Genomic DNA, 25,862 nt, shown 5'->3' on the forward strand with positions numbered 1-25,862 from the left:
TATAGAAACAAAGAAATAATCGAAAATTCAATAAGAAAGCTCTCCCAAGGAAAATTCTTTGTGATCAGATTATCGGTCAAATAACCTCTTGGGTTCTCCAACGCAAAGAATTCTACAACTTGAAAGGGACAAACATGCGTGGAAATTGGCGAAATGTTGCAGGTATGTCTAAACCAGAAAGAGCCCTTGAAATGGTTGAATGGTTCAAACCCCCTCCTAGGCACTTTAAACTAAATTTTGATGGAAGTGCTCTTGGATATCCGGGACCGACTGGATTTGGCGGAGTTATTCACGATGAACAAGCCAATCTTATCTTCACATATGCGGGCCCAATTGGTGTATATGACTCTACTAGCGCGGAATTACATGGGCTGTACTGCGGTCTGAAACTGTTCAAGCAAAAAAAGGAAAGTGCTCTCTTAGTTGAAGGAGATTCTCAAGTCGTTATCAACTAGTGCACAAAGCCATCCAAACCTCCTTGGCGTCATTGGGAGTTATTTGATGAAATCTGTAAGTTAATTTCTGTTTTAAATTGTACTTGGAAACATGTTTCAAGATCAGCTAATCACTTAGCCGATGCTCAAGCAAAAAAATGTATTTCCCTCCAACACCTTGTTGTGGAGGAACTGTCTCTTTAGCTTCAAGGTTTGTAATCTTTTTCTTCGGTAATACATTCACACTTACTTCTCAAAAAAAAAAAGGTCCCTTTCTTTTTTGTCGCTAATACTTTTTAGGTGGGCATTTCACTAGAGTGGTCTTAGCTCTGCAAGATAGTCTGATGCTAGTGGGTTCCCATGTCAACTTGGAATGACTGCAGTCATACATAGGTCATGAAATTTTACCAGATCATCAATAATAATGTCCTTCTGGTCTTTTCGTACACAGATATTGTGCCAAAAAAATTAAAAAAAAAAAACTTCTGCATTAAATGATTTAGGTACAATAACCTATTTACATGTACACTTCACAAAATGTATATGGGTCAAGTTCATCAAGTACAGACGAAAAAAAAAAAAAAAAATCATCATGTTAAAATACAAGTCCAAGAGTATTTTGGTCATTTCCCATATTTTCCCCAACATTTTTCTCTTATAGTATAGCTATTAGATAGAGAATGTCTTATTTTATCTCTAGTTAAATTTTCATTCAATTTCGACACGTATTTTAGGAGATATGTAATTTTGAGTATTAAGGGGAATTTTTGTCCTTTTGTAAATTTTCACTTAAACCCTGATTATAAAGAAGCTGGACGGGCCTTTCTGGCAAGGATTCTAAGGCAGCAAAGCTGCTCCTCTTCCAGAACTCCTTTTCCTTTTCTATTTTTTCCCCAAATTACATATTTTTCATGGTATCCGATCTGTAACACAAATCTTGGGCAGGTTTCTGTCGATTTTGTAGATCTTTTCTCCATTTTCAGCAATCTCCTTGAAGGTTTTTCCCAGATTTCTAGACTGGTAGGGTAAAAATTCTAATTTTTCCCTTTTTTTGCCTATCTTAGCCTATTGGCTAATGATTACTACTTTTATTTGATCGATTGTTGGGATTTAGTAGTGTTTGATGATCCCAATTTGAGGAAATTTCTCAAATTTGCCTGCATCATCATCCTGGTTTCTTGCAATTAGGTCAGTCTTTCATCGATTTATGGTCTCAATTGCTAAAATTGATCACCATTGGTTTGAAATTGAATAAATCGGGTGCTGAATTGCCCTAATTGAATTCGGTGTGGGGCCCACTTGACTGTGCAAGCATAGAAGTTTAGGGAAAGTGTTTCCCTTTGGTTAATTGATGCTCTAGTGTATTGAGCTATGGTGTTTGGTGATATTTAATGGCTGATTCCAGTACACAGGTTGCTGTCCAGAGGACTGCTGAGAGCTCAAATGTGAAATTCTCTCAGTCTATTCACATAACTACATTCCGGTTGAATGTATCAAATTTTGTAAACTGGTCCACAGTTTTGATGTATTTGAGGGCTAAAAGAATGGCAAAATATATAATCGATGATCCCGCAATGCCTGTTACTGAAGAGTGGGTGACAAAAGATAATTTAGTAATGACTTGGTTGGTCAATAGTATGGAATCTAGATTTAGTCACCAAATTTTGAGTTGCAATACTGCTAAGGCAAAGTGGATTACCTTGGCTTCCATTTTGTCTCAAGAAAGTAATTTGTCAAGGATCTATGAGTTATATGTGAAGTTTTTTAATATGAAGTGTGGAGGTAGATTAGTGGCAGATTATTTCACTGAGATGAGGGGAGTACTACAAGAGATTAGTACATTCCATCCTTTTACTACGAATGTTAAAGACATTTGTAAGGAAGAAAATCAGATTCAAGTAGCCCGGTTTTTGGGTGGTTTGGGGCCTGAGTATGATGCTATTAGAGCCTAGTTGTTGGTCAATGAGGATGTGACCACCCTTGAGCAAGCCTTTAACAGAGTTCTTCGAGCTGAAGGTGCAGTTGTAAATAAGAATGAGTCAGGTGGAGCTCTCTTAGAAGCAGCTGCTCTTAACCTTCAAGCTTGGTAAGCCTGATAGTCAATTTCATGGTGGTAATAATAGAGGTAGAGGTCACTCTCACTCTACCTGTGGTCATGCCGCAATGATCGGGGAGATCAGAAATGTGTTCATTGTGGTAGGGCTAATCATATTTTTGAGAAATGTTAGGAAAATTTTGGTAAGCCTACTTGGGCCAACTCTATAGTCACATATAAGGATGCCTCCTCACACACTGGATCCTACGAGGAAATTCAGCAGTTATTATAGCAACTGGGTCAACTAATTGCTTCTTCTACTGCTTCTCAGACTACTGATACTCCTCCTTCCTCAACGAGTGCCTCGATGGCTAGTATAGGTATGAATGCACTGAATGTGTCTCATCCCGCCTCTTGGATCATTGATTCATGAGCCTCTCCACACATGTTAGGTATGCCCTCCCTATTTCAGTCCATTAGTCATCTCATTCATATCGTCGAGTTACTTTAGCTGATGGATCCACCTCTCCCATCTAGGGGGAATATACTGTTCACACTACTCCACAAATATCCTTAGATTCTTTTTTATTTGTACCAAACCTTCTAGTTAAATCTCTTGTTTGTGAATTATATAACTAAATCCTTAAATTGTTTAACCTTTTATCCTACTTGTGTTTTCCAGGACTTGCAGACAAAGAGGACAATTGGTTCAAGAAATGAGAAAGGAGGGCTCTACATGCTAGATAATGTATCCGTTTCTAAAGTTGTAGCTCTCACTACTGCAGATTCTTCTTACTTGTGTCATCTGGGACATACCTTACCAGCTAAGTTGCGTCAGTCTTTTCCATCTTTGCTAGCCGATATTTCATTTGATTGCGAATCTTTTCAGCTGGGAAAGCATCGTCGATCCAATTTCCTAGTTAGTTTTAGTCAAAGCACCAAGTTGTTTGAATTAGTCCACTTTGATTAATGGGGTCCATCTCGAGTGCCTACCCCATTTGGTTTTTAAGCATTTTGTGTCGTTCATTGATGATTTCAGTAGAGTCACTTGGGTGTATCTCTTATGGGAGAAGTCCAAAGTATTTGATGTATTCCTCAATATTTTCAATAAAATAAAAAATCTATTTGGTGCCTGTGTTCATGCTCTTTGTACTGACAATGGTTTGGAATATCTTAACTATAAATTTTCAGTATTTTGTGTTTCTCATGGTATTACCCATCAAACGTCTTGCCCTTATACACCACAACAAAATGGGGTGACAAAATGTAAAAATAAACATCTCCTTGAGGTTACAAGGACACTATTACTGCACAGGAATGCTCCTAAATTTTTTTGGGGAGATATAGTTTTAGTTTCGTGCTACTTGGTCAATCGTATGCCCTCGTCTGTTTTGAATGGTTAAGTTTCTCTTCAAGTTTAAAGCCCAATTGTAAATTGTTTGATGTGGCTCATCGTATTTTTGGATGTACTTGTTTTGTTCGTATGTTTGGAATTTCGGTTGATAAGTTGTCACTTTGGTCTGTCAAATGTGTTTTTCTGGATATTCTCGTCGACAAAAAGGGTACAAATATTATGATCCTATTCAACGGAAGACAGATGTGTCAGCCGATGCGACCTTCTTTGAACATACTCCATATTTTTCATCATCTACTGAGCTTCATGTATCACCTGAATCTCCTTCAGACAGCCATGTTCCTATTGTAGTTTTGGATGTACCAACTTCATCGAGTTCTTCATTGCCTCTTCACGTTTACAGTCGTCGCTCTCATGCTCCTCCAATGCCTCCAGCAGTTGTCTCTCTTCTCATGATCCACCGACTTCCTCATTGCCTTCATATCCTTTTGTTTCTGATTTGGACTTGCCTATTAGTCTACGAAAAGGTAAATGATCTTATATTTCTCATCTAATATCCAAATATGTGTCTCTTGATTTTTTGTTTTCATCATTCAAGTCCTTTTCTATGTCATTGTTTATTTCCCATAAACCTTGTTAAGTGCAGTAAGCCTTGTGCTCTCCAAAATGGAAACAAGCTATGGATGATGAAATGAGTGCTTTCGTGTCTCGAGAACATAGCGTCTATGTGATCAACCTGCAAGAGCAGCTATTGTGGAGTGTCGTTGGGTTTATACTATCAAATATAATGCCGATGGCTCTATTGAATGGTACAAACTCGACTAGTAGCGAAGGGGTATACGTAGACTTTTGCAGTTGATGTCTTTGAGACATTCTCTCCTATGGTCCGACTTACATCTGCACGTATCTAAATATTTGTGGCTATTAATAAGGGTTGGCCTCTCTTGCAGCTCAATGTAAAGAATGCCTCTCTATATGGTGATCTACATGAGGAAGTGTATGTGGACCAACCTCCTGGGTATGTTGCTTAAGGGGAGACAAGAAAGGTGTGTAAGTTGCAGAAAGCTATCTATGGACTTAAACAGAGTCCACGGGTTTGGTTTGAAAAGTTCAGTGATGTGGTACTATAGTTTGGGTTCTATAGGAGGCATTGTGATCATTCTATGTTCCTACTTAAAAGAAAGACTTGTATAGTGGTTTTGGTTGTCTATATAGATAACATTGTGTTATCTGGTGATGATATTGATGGTATGATAAAAGTTAAACAATATTTAGCCACACATTTTCAGACAAAGGATTTGAGCTCTCTCAAGTACTTCCTTGGCATTGAAATCGCTCGTAGCAAACGAGGTATTGTTCTTTCTCAGAGAAAATATATATTGGATATGTTATAGGAGTATGGTTTATTAGGTGCTTAACCCATAGACACTCCCATGGAAGTTAATCATAATCTACATGGCACCCAAGGTCCTACACTCAAGGATAAAACTCAATACCGACGATTAGTTGGCAAACTGATCTATGCTACAATTACCAGGCCAAATATCTCATTTGTTGTGGGAGTTGTAAGCTGGTTCATTGAAAATCCTCAAAAAGTCCATTTAGAAGCTACTCAAGAGGATTTTGAAGTACTTGAAGGGTACACCTGGAAAGGGTATTCTGTATACTCAGAATGGGAAAGTTGATGTACTTGAGTATTCTGATGCCGATTATGTTGGGTGTAAGATGGATAGACGTTCTATGTCAGGCTACTGTTATTTTGTTGGAGGCAACCTGGTAAGTTGGAAAAGTAAGAAACAGACAGTTGTGGCTAGGTCCAGCGCATAGGCCAAGTATCGAGCAATGACTCATACAATTAGTGAGCTTACGTGGATTAAGTCTGTGCTTCTTGAGTTTGGTTTTAAGTTACCTAACCCTATTTGTTATGAATTGCGATAACTAGGCAGCCAATTTTGTTGTCGACAACCCTGTATTCCATGAGAGAATAAAACATATAGAGGTTGATTTCGACTTCATTAGAGATGCGGTTATGCAAGGGAAGGTGGTAACTTTTTATGTAAAGCCTTCAGACCAGTTGGGAGATATATTTACCAAGACTTTGGGAAGACGTGAACATGTATCCATTAGTGACAAGTTGGGATTGTTTGATACCTACTCTCCAGCTTGAGTGGGAGTGTTAAAATATAAGTCCAAAGGTATTTTGGTCCTTTTTCATATTTTCCACATTACATTTTTCTCTTATAGTATAGGTATTAAATAGAGAATGTCTTATTTTATCTCTAGTTAAATTTTCATTCAATTTACAAAATGTATTTTAGGAGATATGTAATTTTGAGTATTTAGGGGTATTTTTGTCCTTTTGTAAATTTTCTCTTAAACCCTGATTATAAAGAAGTTGGACAGGCCTTTCTGGCTCGGATTCCAAGTCAGCAAAGCTGCTCCTCTTCCAGAACTCTTTTTCCTCTTCTATTTTCTCCAAAAATCACATATTTTTCACATCATAGGTCCACTAAATGAATATTAATAGTTCTAATAGTATAATCATTGTCACTGTGCATTGCTGTTCATCAATACATAGCAGGTGCTTCTTTAAATACTCCCTTGAACCAGTTGTCAGTAGTCTAACACTTATTTATAACTCTAACAAAAAATAAACACACAAGATTAACTCTGATATTTACAACTGTTTGGCCCATGTTAAGCTGAAATGGTTTGAAAACAATTCCAATACAACACGTGGTCACAAATTTTAAATAGAGTTGATTTTTGCAATCTAATAGGGTCAAGAAGGCTCATAAAAATAATGCCTAAAACAAAAATCATATGAGATCCTACTTAAGGTAAATTCTTATATAAATAATGTCATGTTTCTTCTAGCAGACATACAAACTAACTGTCCACAGTCGATGCTTTCTTCGGTAGAGCTCACTTCATGTTGGGTTCTAATGATCATACATTGATAAAAAGTTATATAAATGAGCGAACTAGGTTAATTTCGGTCTTCACCATTCATACATAAGATGACTCAACTAATCCAACTAGACTTTATTGTGGCTACCTCACATCTTTATTCACTATTGCTTGGCCCAATTCATGCCAAATTAATGTGGACCTCCTCAAAATGTGAGAAAGCAAACCATGTCTCTCTGATATCCTGAGGAATCAGATCACTTTTCTCCCACTCAAATACCCATAGTACCTGGAATATAAGTGGACAGACATAACCACCATACTCTATATGTACAAAAATATTCTATCTTTCTGAGCCCCCCATAGCACTTTCTATGTTTATTACTCATAGAAGGAAAGAAAATAATAAAGAAAAAATTGCACTTCTTTGTTAGTTCTGAAATAAAATTTGACATCTCTACTAGATTAGAAGTGGTAGATTAAAAGAGAGTCCAGTTTGTATCTGTGACCATGAAAGTATCAAGAAACAAGATTAAACTATTTCAGGATTTTTTAACTTAATGCTCTCAGCAAGCTCTGCATATTTTATTAAAAGGTAAAACATTTTTTTCTTTGTTGTACAGTTTCAATATATGATATTCTTATGCTTCAACAATTAAAATCATTTTTCATACTAAAAGCTGACCTAGTGAAATAAATAATGATTAAAGCTAACTCTTCAGACAAGTTAAGGATAGATCTGTCTAAATCCTACACTTGGACAAGCAACCAACAAACAGGTATAATGCCTCAAAATAGCTTTTGACAAATAAAAATGTACGTTTATTTTTTCCCTTTTTTCATCAAAATTTATCTCTGTTTCATCAAGAGCAGTACATCTACAGTTGGCACAAGAAAGTGAAACAGAAATTCAAAAATATTCAAACAACAGTGTGCAAGTAAAATGCCTTACTCCAATAGAGCTTTTCGCCATGAAGGTTCCAAATAAAAGCAATAGTTCAGATCCAGATCTTTTAATGTGGTATTCTCATCAATTTCAACTTTGTCAGCAGAACGTCCAAGAGATGAACCTTTCAAATCAAATCTTCGGTGGATCCTCAATTCTGTGCAAAACATGTTGCCCATGACAACAAATCGAAACTGCAAAAGGACAGCACAAGGATCAGCCACCTGGGAAACAAGGTTCAAACTTGAGCATCAGAAGCAAAGGAAGGTAAAGAACATTGGACACGACACTGAAGTAATGAGTGCAGATCTGGGATTTAAACTGCTTTCTACATATCACCTTCTGTCCACTTGATGGTTTGATCCTATGAAGCCCAAAAAATTTAGTTATCAAAGTATTTTCGTATGTTCGGACATGATGATGGTACTTTGGAAGCATCCTCAAAAGAACCTGCACATCCAGAACAATATGTCAGAGAAATCTTCACTGAGACATGTTTCATTGAGATTATAGAAGAGTATGCTATAGAGATCTAAAGTTTCCCGCGCTTAGATATAGAGGAGACTGATGGCCAGATAATTCTGCTTATGCATGGTACCTAGAGTCTTATAAGCTGCACTAGACAATCTCTTTCTTCTGAAAGAGAAGAAAAAAGAGGAGGGTACAAACACACTCCCTTCTTAACTAATTGAGAAAAAGAGGAGATCGGCCATCACTCTTAAGTGTGCAAACCAGGGACAGGTATACACATAAATCCTTTACTCTTCTTTGTTTACAATGTACTGCTCATGCTACTTAGGTTAATGCATTATATAGTAAAAAATTAATATGTAAGAAGTTTTTTTTTTTTGAAATGTTGATAATTTTATTTCAATGGAGAAGATACATCAAGGAAGACCTCCCCTAACAACATGAGATTGAAGGGGAGGGCCTAATTTAGCGCACAAATCAGTAGCCGAATTGGTTGATCTAAGTACATGAGACCAAGTACAAGAAGTGTCCTTGTAAGATAGACATGTACGAAGTGTCTTGCTAAGATAGAAAGAAACATAGTGAGAAAATAAAAAATAAAAACTATAAGGAACTTGAATATGCCATCCCTTCAAAAGAGGAGAACAAGAGGAATAAAGATGGTTTAGAAGTCATGGACAGAGGGGCTGCAGCCTCTTGTAGATCTAAACTTGAAAGGATGAGCAGAAACAACTACTACCTGCACTTCTGATTTCCTAAGTGTCTTAATCATGAACCTATCATCCTGGGATAGGAAGAAAACACTACCACTCTTCCCCGGAGATGATAGCTCTCGTAGAGCATCATTTCCACAAATAGACATCATATAGTCAGCAGCATCAATTTTGAACATCTCCCTCAAGTTCCTATAGAAAAGAAGTGACCAGAAGTTAAGCAACAAATGCAGCACAAATATAACCACATAAATCTTAAATAAAAGATAGCCACTTGAGCTAATAAAATAATAAATAACATTGGACATTGTGACCTTCTAAGTAGTGCCTCATGTAGATGTTCTTTGCTTTTGTCAAACATACTAATGTAGGCTAATTGTGTCTGGATCTTACTGTCGTAACCTTGACAACTGTATATGAATCTTACATGTCTTTGTTTTGTATATTAATAGCAAATTAGTCAGTCTGCTAGGATTCCATTTTCATCTTTTTCTCGTTCTTCTACAGCTTCTATAATTTTCCCCTCTAGGACAATACTATTTTGGGTAAAAACTGTAGCCTTGGAGTGGAAGATCTGAGAAAAAATAATAAAGGAAGAAGAAGAAGAAAGAAAAGAAAAGGAATGAATAACAAGAAAAGTAAAGAAGAGGAAAGTTAAATAACAATTTTAAAAAGTCATATACTCTCTTACCTTATAGGAACATATGATTTGAAATTAACTTAAAGAAGAATTTTGTACCAATAATACATCTGTTTAGAGGGTTAATAATGCACCTTAATAAATGATTGGTTCAAACTAACCCATGATTAACCATATGAAAAGGGCAGAACATTCAATACATGTTTCATATTACCCTGTTATTTATAGGAATGATAAAAGATTACCTGAAAACCATCGGGCAGTAGTCTTTCCACTTGAAATCTTCAGCACGGTGAGGAGGTGTCAATTGGGACCCTTCTTTCGGGAAATTCATCCAAAAGCTTGCTTTTGGGCCAAAATCTGATGCTCTAACTTCTCGCCTCTGAATTGGTGTAATTTTCCCAACTGTATATCTATTACAACACACTAATAATAAGTCAATACCCATTTAAGAAGAAACATTTCAGATACTCTCAGAATGGTGTCTTCCAGAAATGGAGTCTAATCAGCTCAACTTGAGCTACAAAAGGGTGCTAATGTCTTGCTAGACAGTACCGGTTCTTTCTGCCATGAAGAAGGCCTATATTATGCCATCAAACAAGATGAATATAGTGATGGATATGTAAAAATATTCTACTTGCAATTGTTAATTCACTACCAGGCCCAAGCCCGACTATATTGGGAAAGCAACATCAAGTTGACAGCCGATGTTAAACTTCATGAATTCCAAACCCATTCTTATGACAATGATATGCAGTCCATTAATAACAAATAAATACAAACTGTAAACAGTGAAACATATGAGAAGCAATTTTTCATGAAACATTACACAACAGTCAGCTGCTAATATATATTAATAAAAAAAAGAGTAACAAGAAGCAATAAAAAAAATATGGATAGAACTACCCATACCACCAGAAATTCTACCTTCGAAAAACAGGGGCCTAAGAGCGAATGCTACCTGATCCCAAGCTGCAAGCTAAGCATTAGATCATAGCTCCTGTGACCTTTAATTATTGTTTCACCAGGCCTCTTGACATCTTTAGCAAGTTTCCTCTGCCGCTTCCTAGCCTTTCTGGAGAGAGAGGCAAAGCTGTTGTTTATAACTAGCTCACTTATCAGAACCCCTTGCATATATTCTCTTTCTAGAATTGGAGCATTTGCATCAGACTCCTTGTCATCATCTTCTAGAACCGACTCTCCTGAATTAAACAACAAATTGTTGCCGATTACTTTCTCAATAGCTACTTCAAGACTCCATCTCCTTTCTAATGATACGTTTTTGTTCCGGGATGTGTCCAAATTTAGGATTTCATCCTTAGGCAGCTTATTAGAGGAGCTAGAATTTGACCCTTGTGTTTCACTGACCTTCACATTCCCCATGTCAATTGAAGAAGCATGACGGATGTGGGATCTATTTCTCCGGTTTTTAAGGTCTGGTAGTAACCCTCGTTTTCTCAAAGCATTAAAGTAGAATTCTTGAGCAGCAGAAACTTTACCCCCTTTCGGGTAGAAAACTCCTTTTCCATCCTTTAAACCACGGGTCCATGTACCAACATAGCACCCACCATCATCCCATGCGTATATCCCAAACCCATGCATCATACCATCCAACCAACTCCCTTCAAATGAATCCCCATTGGTCCAAGTAAGAGTTCCTTTTCCAGACATTTTCCCACCTTTCATGTTTCCAGCATAGACATTTCCATTGCTCCATGTGTACTTACCTGGACCTTCTATCAATCCTTGAATCCAAGAGCCAGCAAAGACATCTCCATTAGGATAAGTCTGACAACCCAAACCATGCTTGAGATTTAAACGCCACCGTCCTCTGTAAGATATTTCCTGAGGACCGATATAGGTTCCTGTACCATGCATGTATCCGCCGGAGAATTCACCCTCATAAACAGCTCCAGAAGGCCATGAGAGCTTTCCGGTCCCATGTCTCATCCCTCTTTTCCATTCACCCTCATAAATGCACCCATCTGACCATATATACTTCCCAGTCCCCTCAGGCATGTTCCCCAATAAGGTCCCGGAATAGAACTCTCTATTAGGAAGCGAAAGCTCCCCAACTCTAAAACCACCAGTTTCATCAGATGGATGGGGGGCTTGCCCATTTGCCTGTACAAGAGAGTGACCATGAGAGAGTCTAGATCTTCCATCAAAATGGGTTGCTTCATTGAAATTATCGGGAAGGGCCACAGGGCCAGACATGCATAATGACTCAGAGGACTCAGTCCCTCATAGGAGGATAAGCAACACAAGTCATTTGCGGCAGACGAAGACAACTGATTGTATTAATAAGACTTGTATGGAATCGATCATTCACAACAAAAAGGCTCGTACATGACTGCTACGATCGGCCAGATTTCACTCAGCCCGTGTTGAAACCTGATATCAGAGAACTTGAACAGATTAAAAACTCAAATTTCTTGTAAACAACCAAATTCGAATCAACATAGTAAATACTCTTGAATGACCCAAGTTAGTAAATGAAGGAAATAGGGACTGAAATGTGAAAGAAACAACTCATTGGGAGCTGGCACTGATATGATGTCACAGTGGGCACAGTTCACAGTTCATTAAGTGCATGAGTATTTGAGTATATTTTTAGTATCAAAGTATTATCAAACCATTTGTGGCATAAATGAACATGAATAGTATATCCAACAAAAAGAGTTGTCATGAGGGAGTTTTAGCTTCCGAATAAAATAATACTAGCAGCAGATTGTAAAAGACCCAGTGATAGAAGAAAAGGATTCAGCAAATGCCATAAGTTGAATACTAAGAAAATCCCCACCACTACAGAAACTTGCAAATATGTTTGGAAAAGGATTCAGCAAATGCCATAAGTTGAATACTAAGAAAATCCCCACCACTACAGAAACTTGCAAATATGTTTGGAAAAGGATTCAGCAAATGTCATAAGTTGAATACTAAGAAAATCCCTACCACTACAGAAACTTGCAAATATATTTGATGATAGAACAGATCTATGCAGTCATCTCAATGTTCATTGGCATCAAAACCTCAGGGCAACCAATATAATTTTAGATACACTAGCCAAAAGGGGTGTCTCGTGGCAATCTTTGTTTGTAGGGCACTCATCATTGTTGTAAGTCTTGAGAAAATCTTCCCTCCCCTTTATATTTTCTATCTTTAAAGCAAGAAAATCTTACGAAAACCACTATGAAAAAAAATACTAGCAGCAGATTGAGATGGAAAAGAAAACAAAGGACGAATCCCAGAAAGAAAGGAAATTCTATGATTCCTCACTACAATAGACAATATTAATACTTTCAAAAAAAGGAAAATATTAATGATTGAAGAGGCAGAAGGATGACTGGAGAAAATAGAAAGGCATGAAGAAAAACCAAACAAGCATGCTAATAATCTTTTTGGAGTCTGATAGATAATATTGAAAAGAAAGAAAATCAACTTAGTATTTATAAAACAAGATTGCAGATTCTCCTGTGAAGCTAATCCACCAACATAAATTTCCACCCAACAAGATGCATTTGGATGTGGCAACCCAAGTTGTTTTAACTACTGTTGAACTCATATAAACAAAAGAAATTGAAGGTCCATGTTTGGATACTTTAGAACTTTCATAAGGATTGCCAATTTTGAATCCACTGAGAAAACTTGATTTAGTCAACATTAACCAACTACAATCTTGAAGAGATCACAAAATATTTATCTGACATGGAAATTATCAAATTACGGACCGCTTTCTTACACAACCGAAAGAGTACAACTGTCAAACTTCAATTGAGCTTTTCCTGACACACAGTCTCACATTTGCATAACTGGAAAAAACTTAAATCAACCGTGAAATTAGTGAAACGAACTATCGTGAATGCATGCTCTCACATATTCTCGAAAGCAAAACATATATCTAACAAGTTAAATAGTCGTTTTAGAAATTCAAAATATGTCCGAAAACTAAGCGAAACAACCGACAAGTCTTTAATTACCTTTTTCAGTAAGTAAACCCCAAAAATTTATTTCTCCCAGTCGATAAACTCAGGCCTTTGTCACAAGTTATTACAACGAGATAGATCAATGACGCAATTTAAAAAAAAAAAGAAAAAAAAAAAAAAAGAGTACCTTACCACGTTCAGGAGAACGGAGAAAAAGAAGAAGAAAGACCAAAGAAAAGAGAGAGGGAATGAAATTCTAGAAGTTCGGGATGTTTTCAGATCGAAGTAGTAACAGAAGGGAGGCAAAGAGGAGGCTCCGTAAATCTGAACCGAATCGAAGGAAACCCAGTTGCATACATATCACACGAGCAATTTTCGGTGTGCATATGTTATATGAAGTATTTACTCTCGGGAAACTCGAAATTTTTGATATTTTCTTTCCACAATTGGCAATACATAAATTGTGAAATAACATACGCCATTATAAAAATACAGCTTACCTAATCATCCCTCTCCGAGGTAGGACAAATCCATCTAACCACAGAATTGACCGACTTGGAGGCGAGATCGAGGGCAGCTCTGATTAAGACCAAGGCATCGAATTCGAGTCTGGTAGCGATTGCGAAAGCTTACTGCCCTTGCATGCGTTTTACAGTAGTCTCCGACGAGTATTTATTATTTTCGAAAATGAAAACGCATCATCTGTTCCTTCTCTGACCATACTCATCGCATAAGGCCGACAATGCCCTCAGGAAAAGGTGGGACCCAGCTGGTTGGCTTTGTCATTGCCCTAGCATCTCTCCGTTTCCCGAACCCTCTGCTCAGAGTGAATGAACCGAAGCCTTCTTCAAACTGAAATTGCATATTAGACGCAGATATGGTATAATCTGCTATAATCCATGGCTGCCGCAGAATGTTCAAACTGGTCCAAATACCAAATTCCAACTTGGAGGCGGCGAATAATGAAGGAAGGTTTCGTAAAAAATTAATAAAAAAACAAGTTAAGCCACCTCAAAAGATATGTTCGAAAACCAATTGGAATCATATTTTATGAGCAGAATCAGAGACTGAGAGGCGTTCGATCCTCCAGTTTTTATTCCCCACTTTAATTTCGTACATGTTCTTCAAGTAGTGGATAAGTATAGAAACCACAAGGCACATTTTGTTAGACATGCTGACTGCATTCAGGTTCTGAAATTTGAGGAATTCAGGTTCTCTAACCACTTTTCAGTGTCACCCCTGAAAGTTGAACTAGAAATTGGAGCTGGAGCTCCCAAAAGCAGAGAAGCTCCCCGTCGCATTTGGAAGTGATAAACGGAAGTATTTGACGAAAGAAAGAAAGCAGGAATTAGAACCCAGAAGTTTACGTCTGATCCTGTCCGGTGTTACACATCAAAGCTTTATTAACTGAGTGGAGGCTCCACTACAACAGCGTTTGGTAAGTGACAAGCTACCTTCGTCAGATGACACTCCAATGTCAAGGAAGCAAGCATGCAACACAATGTGGACAAATGAGTCGGCATACCCTGATTGCTTTTGTTGTCGATTTCAACTGAATTCCTAACATCGATGGATCTCCAATCCAGGGTAAGTTCATCTGCAACCAAAATTGCCTCCCAGAAAAAGATTTACCCACTAATAATTAAAAGCTAGCTAGCTCAGCAATGCTTGAAGAACACTCGAGCTCTGCAGTAAATCAATTTTTTTGACAAATGATCAAAGATACGCTATTTACAGAATGTATTGTGGGCACTAATTCATAAGTACCTTCCTTCTCTGGGCAAAAGCAGATAGGATATAGGAATGACTCCAGATAAATTGAACTGAATCATCGTTGTTTTGTTCTTGTCATTTCTCTAGAAGACGAGAAAGATTTTTTATTACTTTCAGAGCTCGTGCCAATAAAAAAACCGAAATGGTAAGATTCTTTATGGAAGAAAAAGAAAGGAATTTCAATTTGTTTTCTTAATTCATTACTTCCCCTCTTCTTCCGACCTCTTCATTCATAGATATCATGGTCCAACTGTACTGACTGAACTGGAAGATTCAGTAGTGAGCACCATTAATGCCAGAAACCAAGAACTTACAGTTTCCATCAGTAAGGATGTCTCCTCTTTCTGTTCAGTGAATGTTTTGCCTCCTTTCAAGGACGTCTAGTCTGTAAATGGAATCCGAGGACACGCGTTGAGACATGGTCGGTAAATAGCGGCAGAGATGGAGCCCACTGGTACATCTAACCCTCCTTTTTCTCTAAAACTTACAAAAGTCGGCTGTTTCTCATGTAGTTGAAAAGCCATTAATAGGCAGCTCGTCCCTGTCGGCTGTCTCATCCAAATATCAGACAATATTTAAATATACTAGGCTTGGCCCGAATTCCATGATCTTGCTGGCAAACACCGACCTTTCAGCCAAGGGGGAGTTACTGCGTGTTCGTATCCCATTTATATTCCTCGTTATGGGATTATAAAACACACCTTTCGTCTTCACTGAAACAGATCTTTGGGTGGACGCAGTCTATGGCTAGCATTTGAACCACGAACTCCAGAAGCCTGGACACGATCGAGCAGCCCTCCGCCATTAACGAGTTTCATTTTTTATTCTTCTGTGCTTGTCCTCGTGTGCATGTCGCTTTGTGAGGTCTGAAATGCTTTATGAAAAAGTCATAGTTTTCATCCATTTTCACTGCAAGCTCTACCGATCTTGCAATCCATGTTCTTATCAGAAACAAAGAGTGAAAGTTGCTAGTCGTAGGATCCTTCACTGTCAGTCGGCATTAATTAATTTTTAAGATAGACCCAGAAAATGATCCTCACTATTGCTTCTATCAGCAATCCGCTACATGCTATATGGGTCATCTAGGAAAGAAACGACGTTCAAGTTTGACTGGTTCATGTTTACCCATCTAAAATTTGTTAATGGAACACATATTAGCAAATTGAATGGAGTAGACGACGACTTGATTTCAGAATACTAATATGATTACCCCATATTATCTTACATGAAGGATAATTTGACAAATTAAGGTAAAATTATGTTTTATTAAGGAAAAGCTATCTCATAATTTATAATTTGTAAAAGTTCAAATGTAGAGTTAGTAGAAAGGGTAGATTAACTTTGTCTTTGTCAAACATAGCAGTTTTAAGACTTGACATGAACACAATATTACTTGAGGAAAAAAAAAAAAAAAAAACTTTCATGCACAACTCTTAGCCCCCTTGAACCACTTCAAACAAGGACGATGAACAACAACCTAAGGGAGGAGCTTCTTGCTGAAATAATGGAAGAAATATTCTTGTTCAACAGGTTTGTGAGTGGAAAGAGCAAGGGGAGGTAGGATATGTTGGCTGCTAAAATAAAAAAATATTTAACAAATAAAATTTTTAATCATAAACAATATAGAACAAATTTATTCACCAAAAATAAAGAAAGAACAAAACACTTTATTGGGTTTACTTTTCAATTTAGTACAAAAGATCTTATTGGAGGAGAACAATTTCTCATCATGAAGCTCAAGGTCTTTCTTGAACTGAAGGGTTTACCTCCTTTAAAATGGTTAAAATTTAGAAACGTTATCTCTTTCTATCAATCTTCTACTATCAATTCTAATAGTTTATTACCAAGGAATATTACGGGCATGTTAGTGCACTTTTGGGTCAAGTGAAAGTGAATTAGATTACATTATCACTTGATCCGGATGCGTGAATCAGGATTCCCATCGAAATCCTGGTTCATCCACTTAAACTCGTGGTTCAATTTGTGAAAGTTGATCTTGCACTCCTCTCAGTGCTCTCGCTCTCTCACCCCCCCTCTAGCTCTCGCTCATTATTACTTCAGTTCATTACTAAGCATTTTTGTTTAATTATTTTATTTTTTATAATTAATTAAAGTAATGATTTTAAAATTTGTGGAAATATATTATGAATTTATGCTACATAACAATCTATCTTATGTAAATAATAAAATATTATATTCGTTTATTTATTATATTTATTATTTTTATCACTATATTAAATTAGTGATTTAAGAGTGTCAATTAAAATATTGTTAAAGTCAACATTTGATCAAGTATTTTTGTTTAATTATTCTATTTTTATCATTAAATAAATTACTTATTTTAAATTTTGTGGAAATATATTGTTAATTATACTATGTAAAATATATCTTATGTTATTAATAAAATATTATATATATTTAATTATAATATTCATTATTTTTATTACTATATTAAATTTGTGATTTAAGAATTTTAATTAAAATATTGTTAAAATAAGCAATTGATCAAGTATTTTTTTTAATTATTCTATTTTTTATCATTAACTAAACCAATGATTTTTTATTTTGTAGAATTATATTATTAATTAATACTATTATTTATTTATTTATTTACCGTTTATTATATTAATTATTTTTATTAATATATTAAATTAGTGATTTAAGAGTGGTAATTAAAATATTTTTAAAGTAAAAAATAGATCAAGTATTTTTGTTTAATTATTCATTTTTATCATTAATTAAACTAATGATTTTTAATAAAATATTATATTTAATTATTTATTATGTTCATTACTGTTTTTTACTTTTTATTTATCTATTTTTACAATTAATTAGTACTCCATTTAATTATCACACGTAATTATTGTATTAATTTAGATAAACCATAATCTATCTTATTTTATTAATAAAATATCTTATTTATTTAATTAGAATTGTAATACAATTTAATACTAAATTTAATTACTTATTAGGGTAGTAACAATGTTTGTTTAGGTTAATTATTTGTTTAGGTATATGATCTATTTAGGTATATTATAAAAAGTAACTCATTCTCTTGTTTACATTATATTTTTCATTTTGGGCACTAACACAGGAAAGTGTTTTCCAGTACATTTTACACCTATCACCCTAATACCAACAAGTGATTCACTTTCACTTTTACTTACACTACGTAATTCACTTTCACTTACACTAAATAAGTGTACTAACCCGATAGTCTCTGGGTGGGCAATAGTCTAACAATATAAAAGACTTCCTATAGATAAAAAGAAATGAAGGAAATAGTTAGAATCATTAAAAAGAGTCAAAATGCTATAGTTTGCTCATATCCACCTTAATAATAAACGAGAGACAAAAATAAGTCAAAATTCACATAATGGCAATTGAAAAAATAAAGAGAACAACAATACAATCTAAATAAGAAGAACAAATACGGATTTTCTCAAACTAAGAAGACTCACGACACTATAGGGTTTGCTAATTAATAAACAATGACTCACCACATCAAAGTTGAACAATTTCATAAGACTGAGTAGAAAAAGTCAAATAAGTCTTACCTAATAGCAACTCTCTAATTGGCTTCCTTCATTCGAAAAAATAAATTTGATATATAGAGATTATGGTTAATAAGTAATTTTTCAATAAGGAAAAAAAGAGACCATGAGCTACATGACTAGGATTAAGTAGTTTCACCGGTAAAAACTAAAAACCTTATCTTACAACTTTTTTTATTATGTTGCTTGATTTGAAAAGTAAACAAACAAAAACAAAGACTTAGCTGTTAGAAAAAAAAAAAAAAGGAAGAAGAAAGACGAATAACCACTCGGTAAGAGTTGAGGATCAGACGTACCACACAAACAAATCTAAGACTTCAAAAAATGGAAAGAATCAAACTAGAAATCAATTTATAGACCTATAGTGTAATACTCAAGAGAAGAAAAAAACAAGAAATGAAAAGATTTACCAATCAGTTCAATGTATGTAAAACTCAAGAGCAATAAAAAATTATGCAACTAAAAAACAACATAAAAACTCTGTAAAAAATAGGAGTAGATGCCAAAAATAATACAAAGAATAATAATAAACACATTTAAAAGTTTTTCTTGCAATACCAAATAATAACATATCAAGACAATGTATTGACTGGGATGATCCACAAACTAAATTCTCAAAATCTGTAGCATTAAAACAAAAATTTCAACAAAACCCACCTTAGAAAATTTTGATTCATTTATTAATTACATCCAATACAGGAAAATGATGCAAAAAAATTGAAGTATCTCATCAAAGAATAGAAGACCAAATTGGATTGTTATGGGTTTTCCCAAACACTTCGGCTTTGTCATTAATTCCAACTCCAACAATAGATTGATGCATATCCTTGCATGAGAATCGGACTTTGAAAATTTTCAGTGAATTCTTTTACTAGATTATGTCATTTTGATTTAGGAAATAAAAATGAAGACAATTTCTTCTCATACCACATCTTAACGTGAGTCATATTGTTTATTGAAAAACATATGATTTGCTCATGTTGTACGTCAGAGGTGGCATGAAATGAGAAAAGATGAGAAGAAATCATGTTAATCAAGTAATGTGTTCCAAATTTCTTTGACAAAGCTATTAAAATTCTTTGTAATATGGTTTTCTAATGCACCAAATCACATTGAAAATTTCAAGCAATTGACTCGAATACTGGGATTATAGTCATCAATCCCCCTCTTGCCCGTTTCAATATAGCCCTTCAATTTCCTTCCTTCAACTTGAGTCGCAAACTCGTTGAGCACATCTTTTTGCAGCATAAGCAACTTCTTTCAACCTCTCAAGCCAATCTTGCCCAATATTACTTGGTATTGATCTTTCTTTGGCATTTTTAGGCATGCTCTAAAAAGTTTTCAAGTGCATCCAAATTAACATGGTTTCTTCAATGAGTGTCTGTGAAATTTCAAATAACTGACTCTAGCACCTGGAATATAGTTGTTGATCCCTCTCTTGCCTATTTGAAAAGAGAACTTGAAAGTAGAATTTTAATATGGGAAAAAAGCTAAACTTTAAAAAATTACACAAATCAAGCTTACCTGATATGGTGATCAAAGGAAAAGTAACAAAGTAAGGTATCCTAAAACAACACACAAAGACTTAGGATAAAAAAAATAATTATAAAAAGAAGCAACAAAATATGCGACAAACAATAATCCATGCAACATAGGTTACTTTAACACAAAAATCCATGCAATCATACTAACACCAAAGAAAATGAATAAAAAACAACCCAAAATGAAATGGAGAGTAGATTATGACACTTGATAAACCCAATGAAGGTGAACCCGTCTAAAGTCAGGAAACAATAGAGAGAGACACGTTAATTAAATACATCCATATGCTAATCAAATGCAGAGAGAAGGTTCTTTCTAGTTGAGAGCTTCTATTTGAAAAAATAAAGAGAACAACAATACAATCTAAATAAGAAGAACAAATACGGATTTTCTCAAACTAAGAAGACTCACCACACTATAGGATTTGCTAATTAATAAACAATGACTCACCACATCAAAGTTAAACAATTTCATAAGACTGAGTAGAAAAAGTCAAATAAGTCCTACCTAATAGCAACTCTCTAATTGGCTTCCTTCATTCGAAAAAATAAATTTGATATATAGAGATTATGGTTAATAAGTAATTTTTCAATAAGGAAAAAAAGAGAGCATGAGCTACATGACCAGGATTAAATAGTTTCACCGGTAAAAACTAAAAACCTTATCTTACAACAACTTTTTTTATTATGTCGCTTGATTTGAAAAGTAAACAAACAAAAACAAAGACTTAGCTGTTAGAAAAAAAAAGAAAAAAAAGAAGGAGAAAGACGAATAACCTCTCGGTTAGAGTTGAGGATCAGACGTACCACACAAACAAATCTAAGACTTCAAAAAATGGAAAGAATCAAACTAGAAATCATTTTATAGACCTATAGTGTAATACTCAAGAGAAGAAAAAAAACAAGAAATGGCAAGATTTACCAATCAGTTCAATGTATGTAAAACTCAAGAGCAATAAAAAATTATGCAACTAAAAAAAAACATAAAAACTTGGTAAAAAATAGGAGTAGATGCCAAAAATAATATAAAGAATAATAATAAACACATTTAAAAGTTTTTCTTGCAATACCAAATGATAACATATCAAGACAATGTATTGATTGGGATGATCCACCAACTAAATTCTCAAAATTTGTAGCATTAAAACAAAAATTTCAACAAAACCCACCTTAGAAAATTTTGATTCATTTATTAATTACATCCAATACAGGAAAATGATGTAAAAAAATTGAAGTATCTCATCAAAGAATAGAAGACCAAATTGGATTGTTATGGGTTTTCCCAAACACTTCGGCTTTGTCATTAATTCCAACTCCAACAATAGATTGATGCACATCCTTGCATGAGAATCGGACTTTGAAAATTTTCAGTGAATTCTTTTACTAGATTATGTCATTTTGATTTAGGAAATAAAAATGAAGACAATTTCTTCTCATACCACATCTTAATGTGAGTCATATTGTTTATTGAAAAACATATGATTTGCTCATGTTGTACGTCAGAGGTGGCATGAAATGAGAAAATATGAGAAGAAATCATGTTAATCAAGTAATGTGTTCCAAATTTCTTTGACAAAGCTATTAAAATTCTTTGTAATATGGTTTTCTAATGCACCAAATCACATTGAAAATTTCAAGCAATTGACTCCAATACTGGGATTATAGTCATCAATCCCCCTCTTGCCCGTTTCAATATAGCCCTTCAATTTCCTTCCTTCAACTTGAGTCACAAACTCGTTGAGCACATCTTTTTGCAGCATAAGCAACTTCTTTCAACCTCTCAAGCCAATCTTGCCCAATATTACTTGGTATTGATCTTTCTTTGGCATTTTTAGGCATGCTCTAAAAAGTTTTCAAGTGCATCCAAATTAACATGGTTTCTTCAATGAGTGTCTGTGAAATTTCAAATAACTGACTCTAGCACCTGGAATATAGTTGTTGATCCCTCTCTTGCCTATTTGAAAAGAGAACTTGAAAGTAGAATTTTAATATGGGAAAAAAGCTAAACTTTAAAAAATTACACAAATCAAGCTTACCTGATATGGTGATCAAAGGAAAAGTAACAAAGTAAGGTATCCTAAAACAACACACAAAGACTTAGGATAAAAAAAATAATTATTAAAAGAAGCAACAAAATATGCGACAAACAATAATCCATGCAACATAGGTTACTTTAACACAAAAATCCATGCAATCATACTAACACCAAAGAAAATGAATAAAAAACAACCCAAAATGAAATGGAGAGTAGATTATGACACTTGATAAACCCAATGAAGGTGAACCCGTCTAAAGTCAGGAAGCAATAGGGAGAGACACGTTAATTAAATACATCCATATGCTAATCAAATGCAGAGAGAAGGTTCTTTCTAGTTGAGAGCTTCTATTTGAAAAACTAAAACTTCGAGAAAAGTATGAGAGGAAATATACAATATGAGACACCTTTGCGGGAAATCGTTTAGGACGACAAAAAAGTCATGTTCTATGATCTTCACCAAGACTGAATACACAATCAGATAAATGAAGTTACAAGAAAATTAAACAACTAATCAAACTTAAAATTGGAGCAAAATATTGATAACTAATTTGAAAATGTTTAATCCAATCTTGGCTTGCTTCATGTAATGGATGTCGTGAAGGAAAGATTAGTCAATTGAGAGCAATCTACTATAGTAGGAGGAAATTTTTTTTCTTCCCAATTTACAAGATATTAAATTCTAAGGTTTAATCCATAGATAACAGAGAAGAAAGAAGAAGGAAGGAAGCAGAGAAGATGAAGAGAAGTGAGTTTACGAAAGGAGCACGAGTTGGAGAGTGAAGAACTGGGGTTTAGAGAAAAGCTTGAATGAGCCTCCTCCCCCTCACTGTGTTACTTATATAGGTGGGGCTTGAATGCCCTAGTATCTAAGCAAATAAAAAAATAACCCTAAACTTATATCACTCACTCTCTTATTTACATGATATAACACTTGAATGTCTTCAGCACTCCCCCTCAAGCTGGTAAAAAAATATAAAATATTCCCAACTTGGTGCATGTATCTGTGAGTGACTTCACAACAATAGTTTTTTTTTGAAGATGTTTATCAATTCTTTTCTTGTCGAGTGGGAAAGGGTTTTAAGAAATTATATTCCTGGTACAGAGAAAAGAACTATATCTGCTCTTGCGATACGTCTTGTCTTGATCAATTTAATTTCTCAAAGGTATATACCGCATAAATATTAACCTAGCTTATAGTTTTTCTTGAATGAAGTGACAATCAATCTTAATATGCTTGGTCTTTTTAAGAAATACTAGATTGGTTGCATTATGAATGTTGGAAGATAAGGTCTAAGCCCACACAACCAAGGAAGACTCACATATCCAAGGGTATTAGAAGATGGGCCCAAGCCCATAAGACCAAGAAAGACCCATGGAACCAAGAGATATAGAAGACGGACTCAAGGCCCACAAATCAAGGAGAAGGCCCATAGGCCCACATACATTGATGACAAGATGGTTAATAAAGGGTCATCTCATAGAGATGACATTGATATAATCAAGTTAAAGTTTTAGGGTTAAAACCCTAAACCCTAAACCCTAAGTTTAGGGGTATTATTGTAATATAGTTATTTAATAAATTTATAAATAGAGCTTCAGGGGGAGGTAAGGTATCATCAATTCCATAACCCTTCTTCCTCCGGTTTTCTCCCAATGGGTTTTTTTCCCTTTTTCTCTATGAACTAAATTCATGGAGTCCTGAAAATCAACATGGTATTAGAGCATTGACTTTCAGGACTCCCATATGTGGTTTTCAGATTCAAAGAAACCATTATTTTTTTCTTTGCTCAAATTTTTGTTAGTTTTGTTTTACCCGTCATATTACTATTATTGTTTTTTTCTCTCCTTCGTTAAGTCTGGTTTTGCATCGTTAAACATTAGTTTTCTCTGCCATCCTACTATCCAGTCTTCCCGCCATTTGTTGCAGCCGACTAAACAACCCGTATTGCTTCATGGCATGAATATTTTATGTTGTTGTAGCACCAGCTATGCTCTCTAGTTGTTGCTGTGATGCCGAGGCTCTGGTTTTTGCCGAAGATAACGTTGTTGTTGCCAAAGAAGGAAAAAAATTGAAAGAGAGGAGACACTGTTGTTGAGGCTCGCGAAAGAGAGTTTAGTTGCTTCTCTGTTTGTGCCGTTACCGAAGAGGGAGGAGTGTTCGCCACCGTTGTCGAAGAAGAAGAAAGAAGTTGGCTACTCTCTGTTTGCCTTTTTCGGAGAAGACAACTCTGCGCTATTCGAATACGACGACAGCTTGCGAAAAAAAACTTCTCTGCCCGAGCCACTTAGTCCAGAATGTTGTTTCTGGCGAGTTGTCTTCGTCACCAAATCCATTATAGCTTCGGCGTCGGGGAAGGAGATGTATTGCTGTTGTGTCTGTTTGGCTGACAGGGAAGACGACCCACCGTCGCCGGAGAAGACGACTCTGCACCTGGGAGGAAAAAAAAAGGTCTACTGCATAGTTTCCACGGGAGGACAATGACGCTGAATTATGCGAGTTGCCGTTTCTGGACGGTTTCTGCTGAGAGTCCGTCGGTGCCGATAAAAAACGTCTATTGCTATTGTTGGGTTGCTGTTTAGGGAGGACGAACATGTCGTTGCCTGAGAGATCTGAACTCTCGCTGGGAAAGTTTCCTCCCAAAGAGCCGAGCTCTGTTTCCGTCGAGAATCAGGGAGGAAGAAGATACAGAAAAATTAAATTTCCTAACTTAGGAAATTTTATTATTTGAGCGGCTAAGTTAGGAAATTTAATTGAGCGCTGAGTTAACCCAACGCATGCCGAGCAACCTGGACTCTCCCGAGTCAAGTCAGTGTAGCCCGCGCCAGAGTTCCCAACCGACCACTGTTTTAGCACCAGCAGATTGAGTCAACCTAGATCAACTTGGACCAAGTCAACTCGGTCAGGGTCAACTTGGGTTCGGGTCAACCTGACTCAGGCCACTTATTTTTGCCTCGATAAACGTACTCATGCTTTCGCCACGATTAGGTAAATTTTTTTCTTTGGTTGGATTATTATTTTTGAAAAATTCACAGATTATTCCTTGGTCAACATATTAATTGGTATAGATATGTGCATCAGATTAGTTCATGGGTAATTTTACAAGAATTAGTTTGGGTCGTGTTAAATGGGCCAAGCCAAGCTCATTTCAACTGCTGCTATTGTGTCTCTTTTGATGAGACATTATTATTAAAAAAGAGGTAGCCTCATACTATTATTTATTTATGTTCCAATCAAAAATATCAAAATTATTTGTGGTTGAGAGTCCGTGATGGAGGAACTTTATCCCCGTAAAAAATATCAAATTTATTTGTGGTTGGGAGTCCATGACGGAGGAACTTCATCCCCGTAAAAAAATATCAAATTTTCGTGGTTGGGAGTCCATGACGGAGGAACTTCATCCCCGTCAAAAATATCAAATTTATTTATGGTTGGGAGTATATGACGAAGAAAATGCATCCCTGTCAAAAATATCAAATTTTTGTGGTTAGGAGTCCATGACAAAAGAACTTCATCCTAAAAAAATATC

At 35.5% G+C, this 25,862-nt stretch overlaps 1 protein-coding gene across 3 annotated transcripts in view; it reads right to left on the bottom strand.

Moving 5' to 3' along the window:
* The window catches only part of LOC137941196 (phosphatidylinositol 4-phosphate 5-kinase 9), a 32,168-nt gene extending 17,796 nt beyond the window's left edge, over nt 1-14,372 (bottom strand). Inside the window, exons 1-6 of one of the 3 annotated variants that reach the window (XM_068786507.1) lie at nt 13,930-14,372; nt 10,465-11,897; nt 9,749-9,916; nt 8,890-9,055; nt 8,019-8,129; nt 7,686-7,873 (exon numbers count right to left, since the gene is read on the bottom strand). In XM_068786507.1, coding sequence (XP_068642608.1) covers nt 7,686-7,873; nt 8,019-8,129; nt 8,890-9,055; nt 9,749-9,916; nt 10,465-11,720 — 1,889 coding nt within the window. In that variant the 5' untranslated portion in view covers nt 11,721-11,897; nt 13,930-14,372. Of the gene's footprint in view, nt 1-7,685; nt 7,874-8,018; nt 8,130-8,889; nt 9,056-9,748; nt 9,917-10,464; nt 11,898-13,616; nt 13,773-13,929 lie in introns of those variants that run through there. The other 2 variants (XM_068786508.1, XM_068786509.1) reach the window with 2 other exon arrangements.
* Between the last annotated feature and the right edge of the window lie 11,490 nt (nt 14,373-25,862).

Source organism: Aristolochia californica, unplaced genomic scaffold, assembly GCF_029961685.1.
Source record: "Aristolochia californica isolate CCGP_79_NKW_82.1479 unplaced genomic scaffold, dmAriCali1.0.hap1 SCAF_9, whole genome shotgun sequence".
Taxonomy (NCBI): domain Eukaryota; kingdom Viridiplantae; phylum Streptophyta; class Magnoliopsida; order Piperales; family Aristolochiaceae; genus Aristolochia; species Aristolochia californica.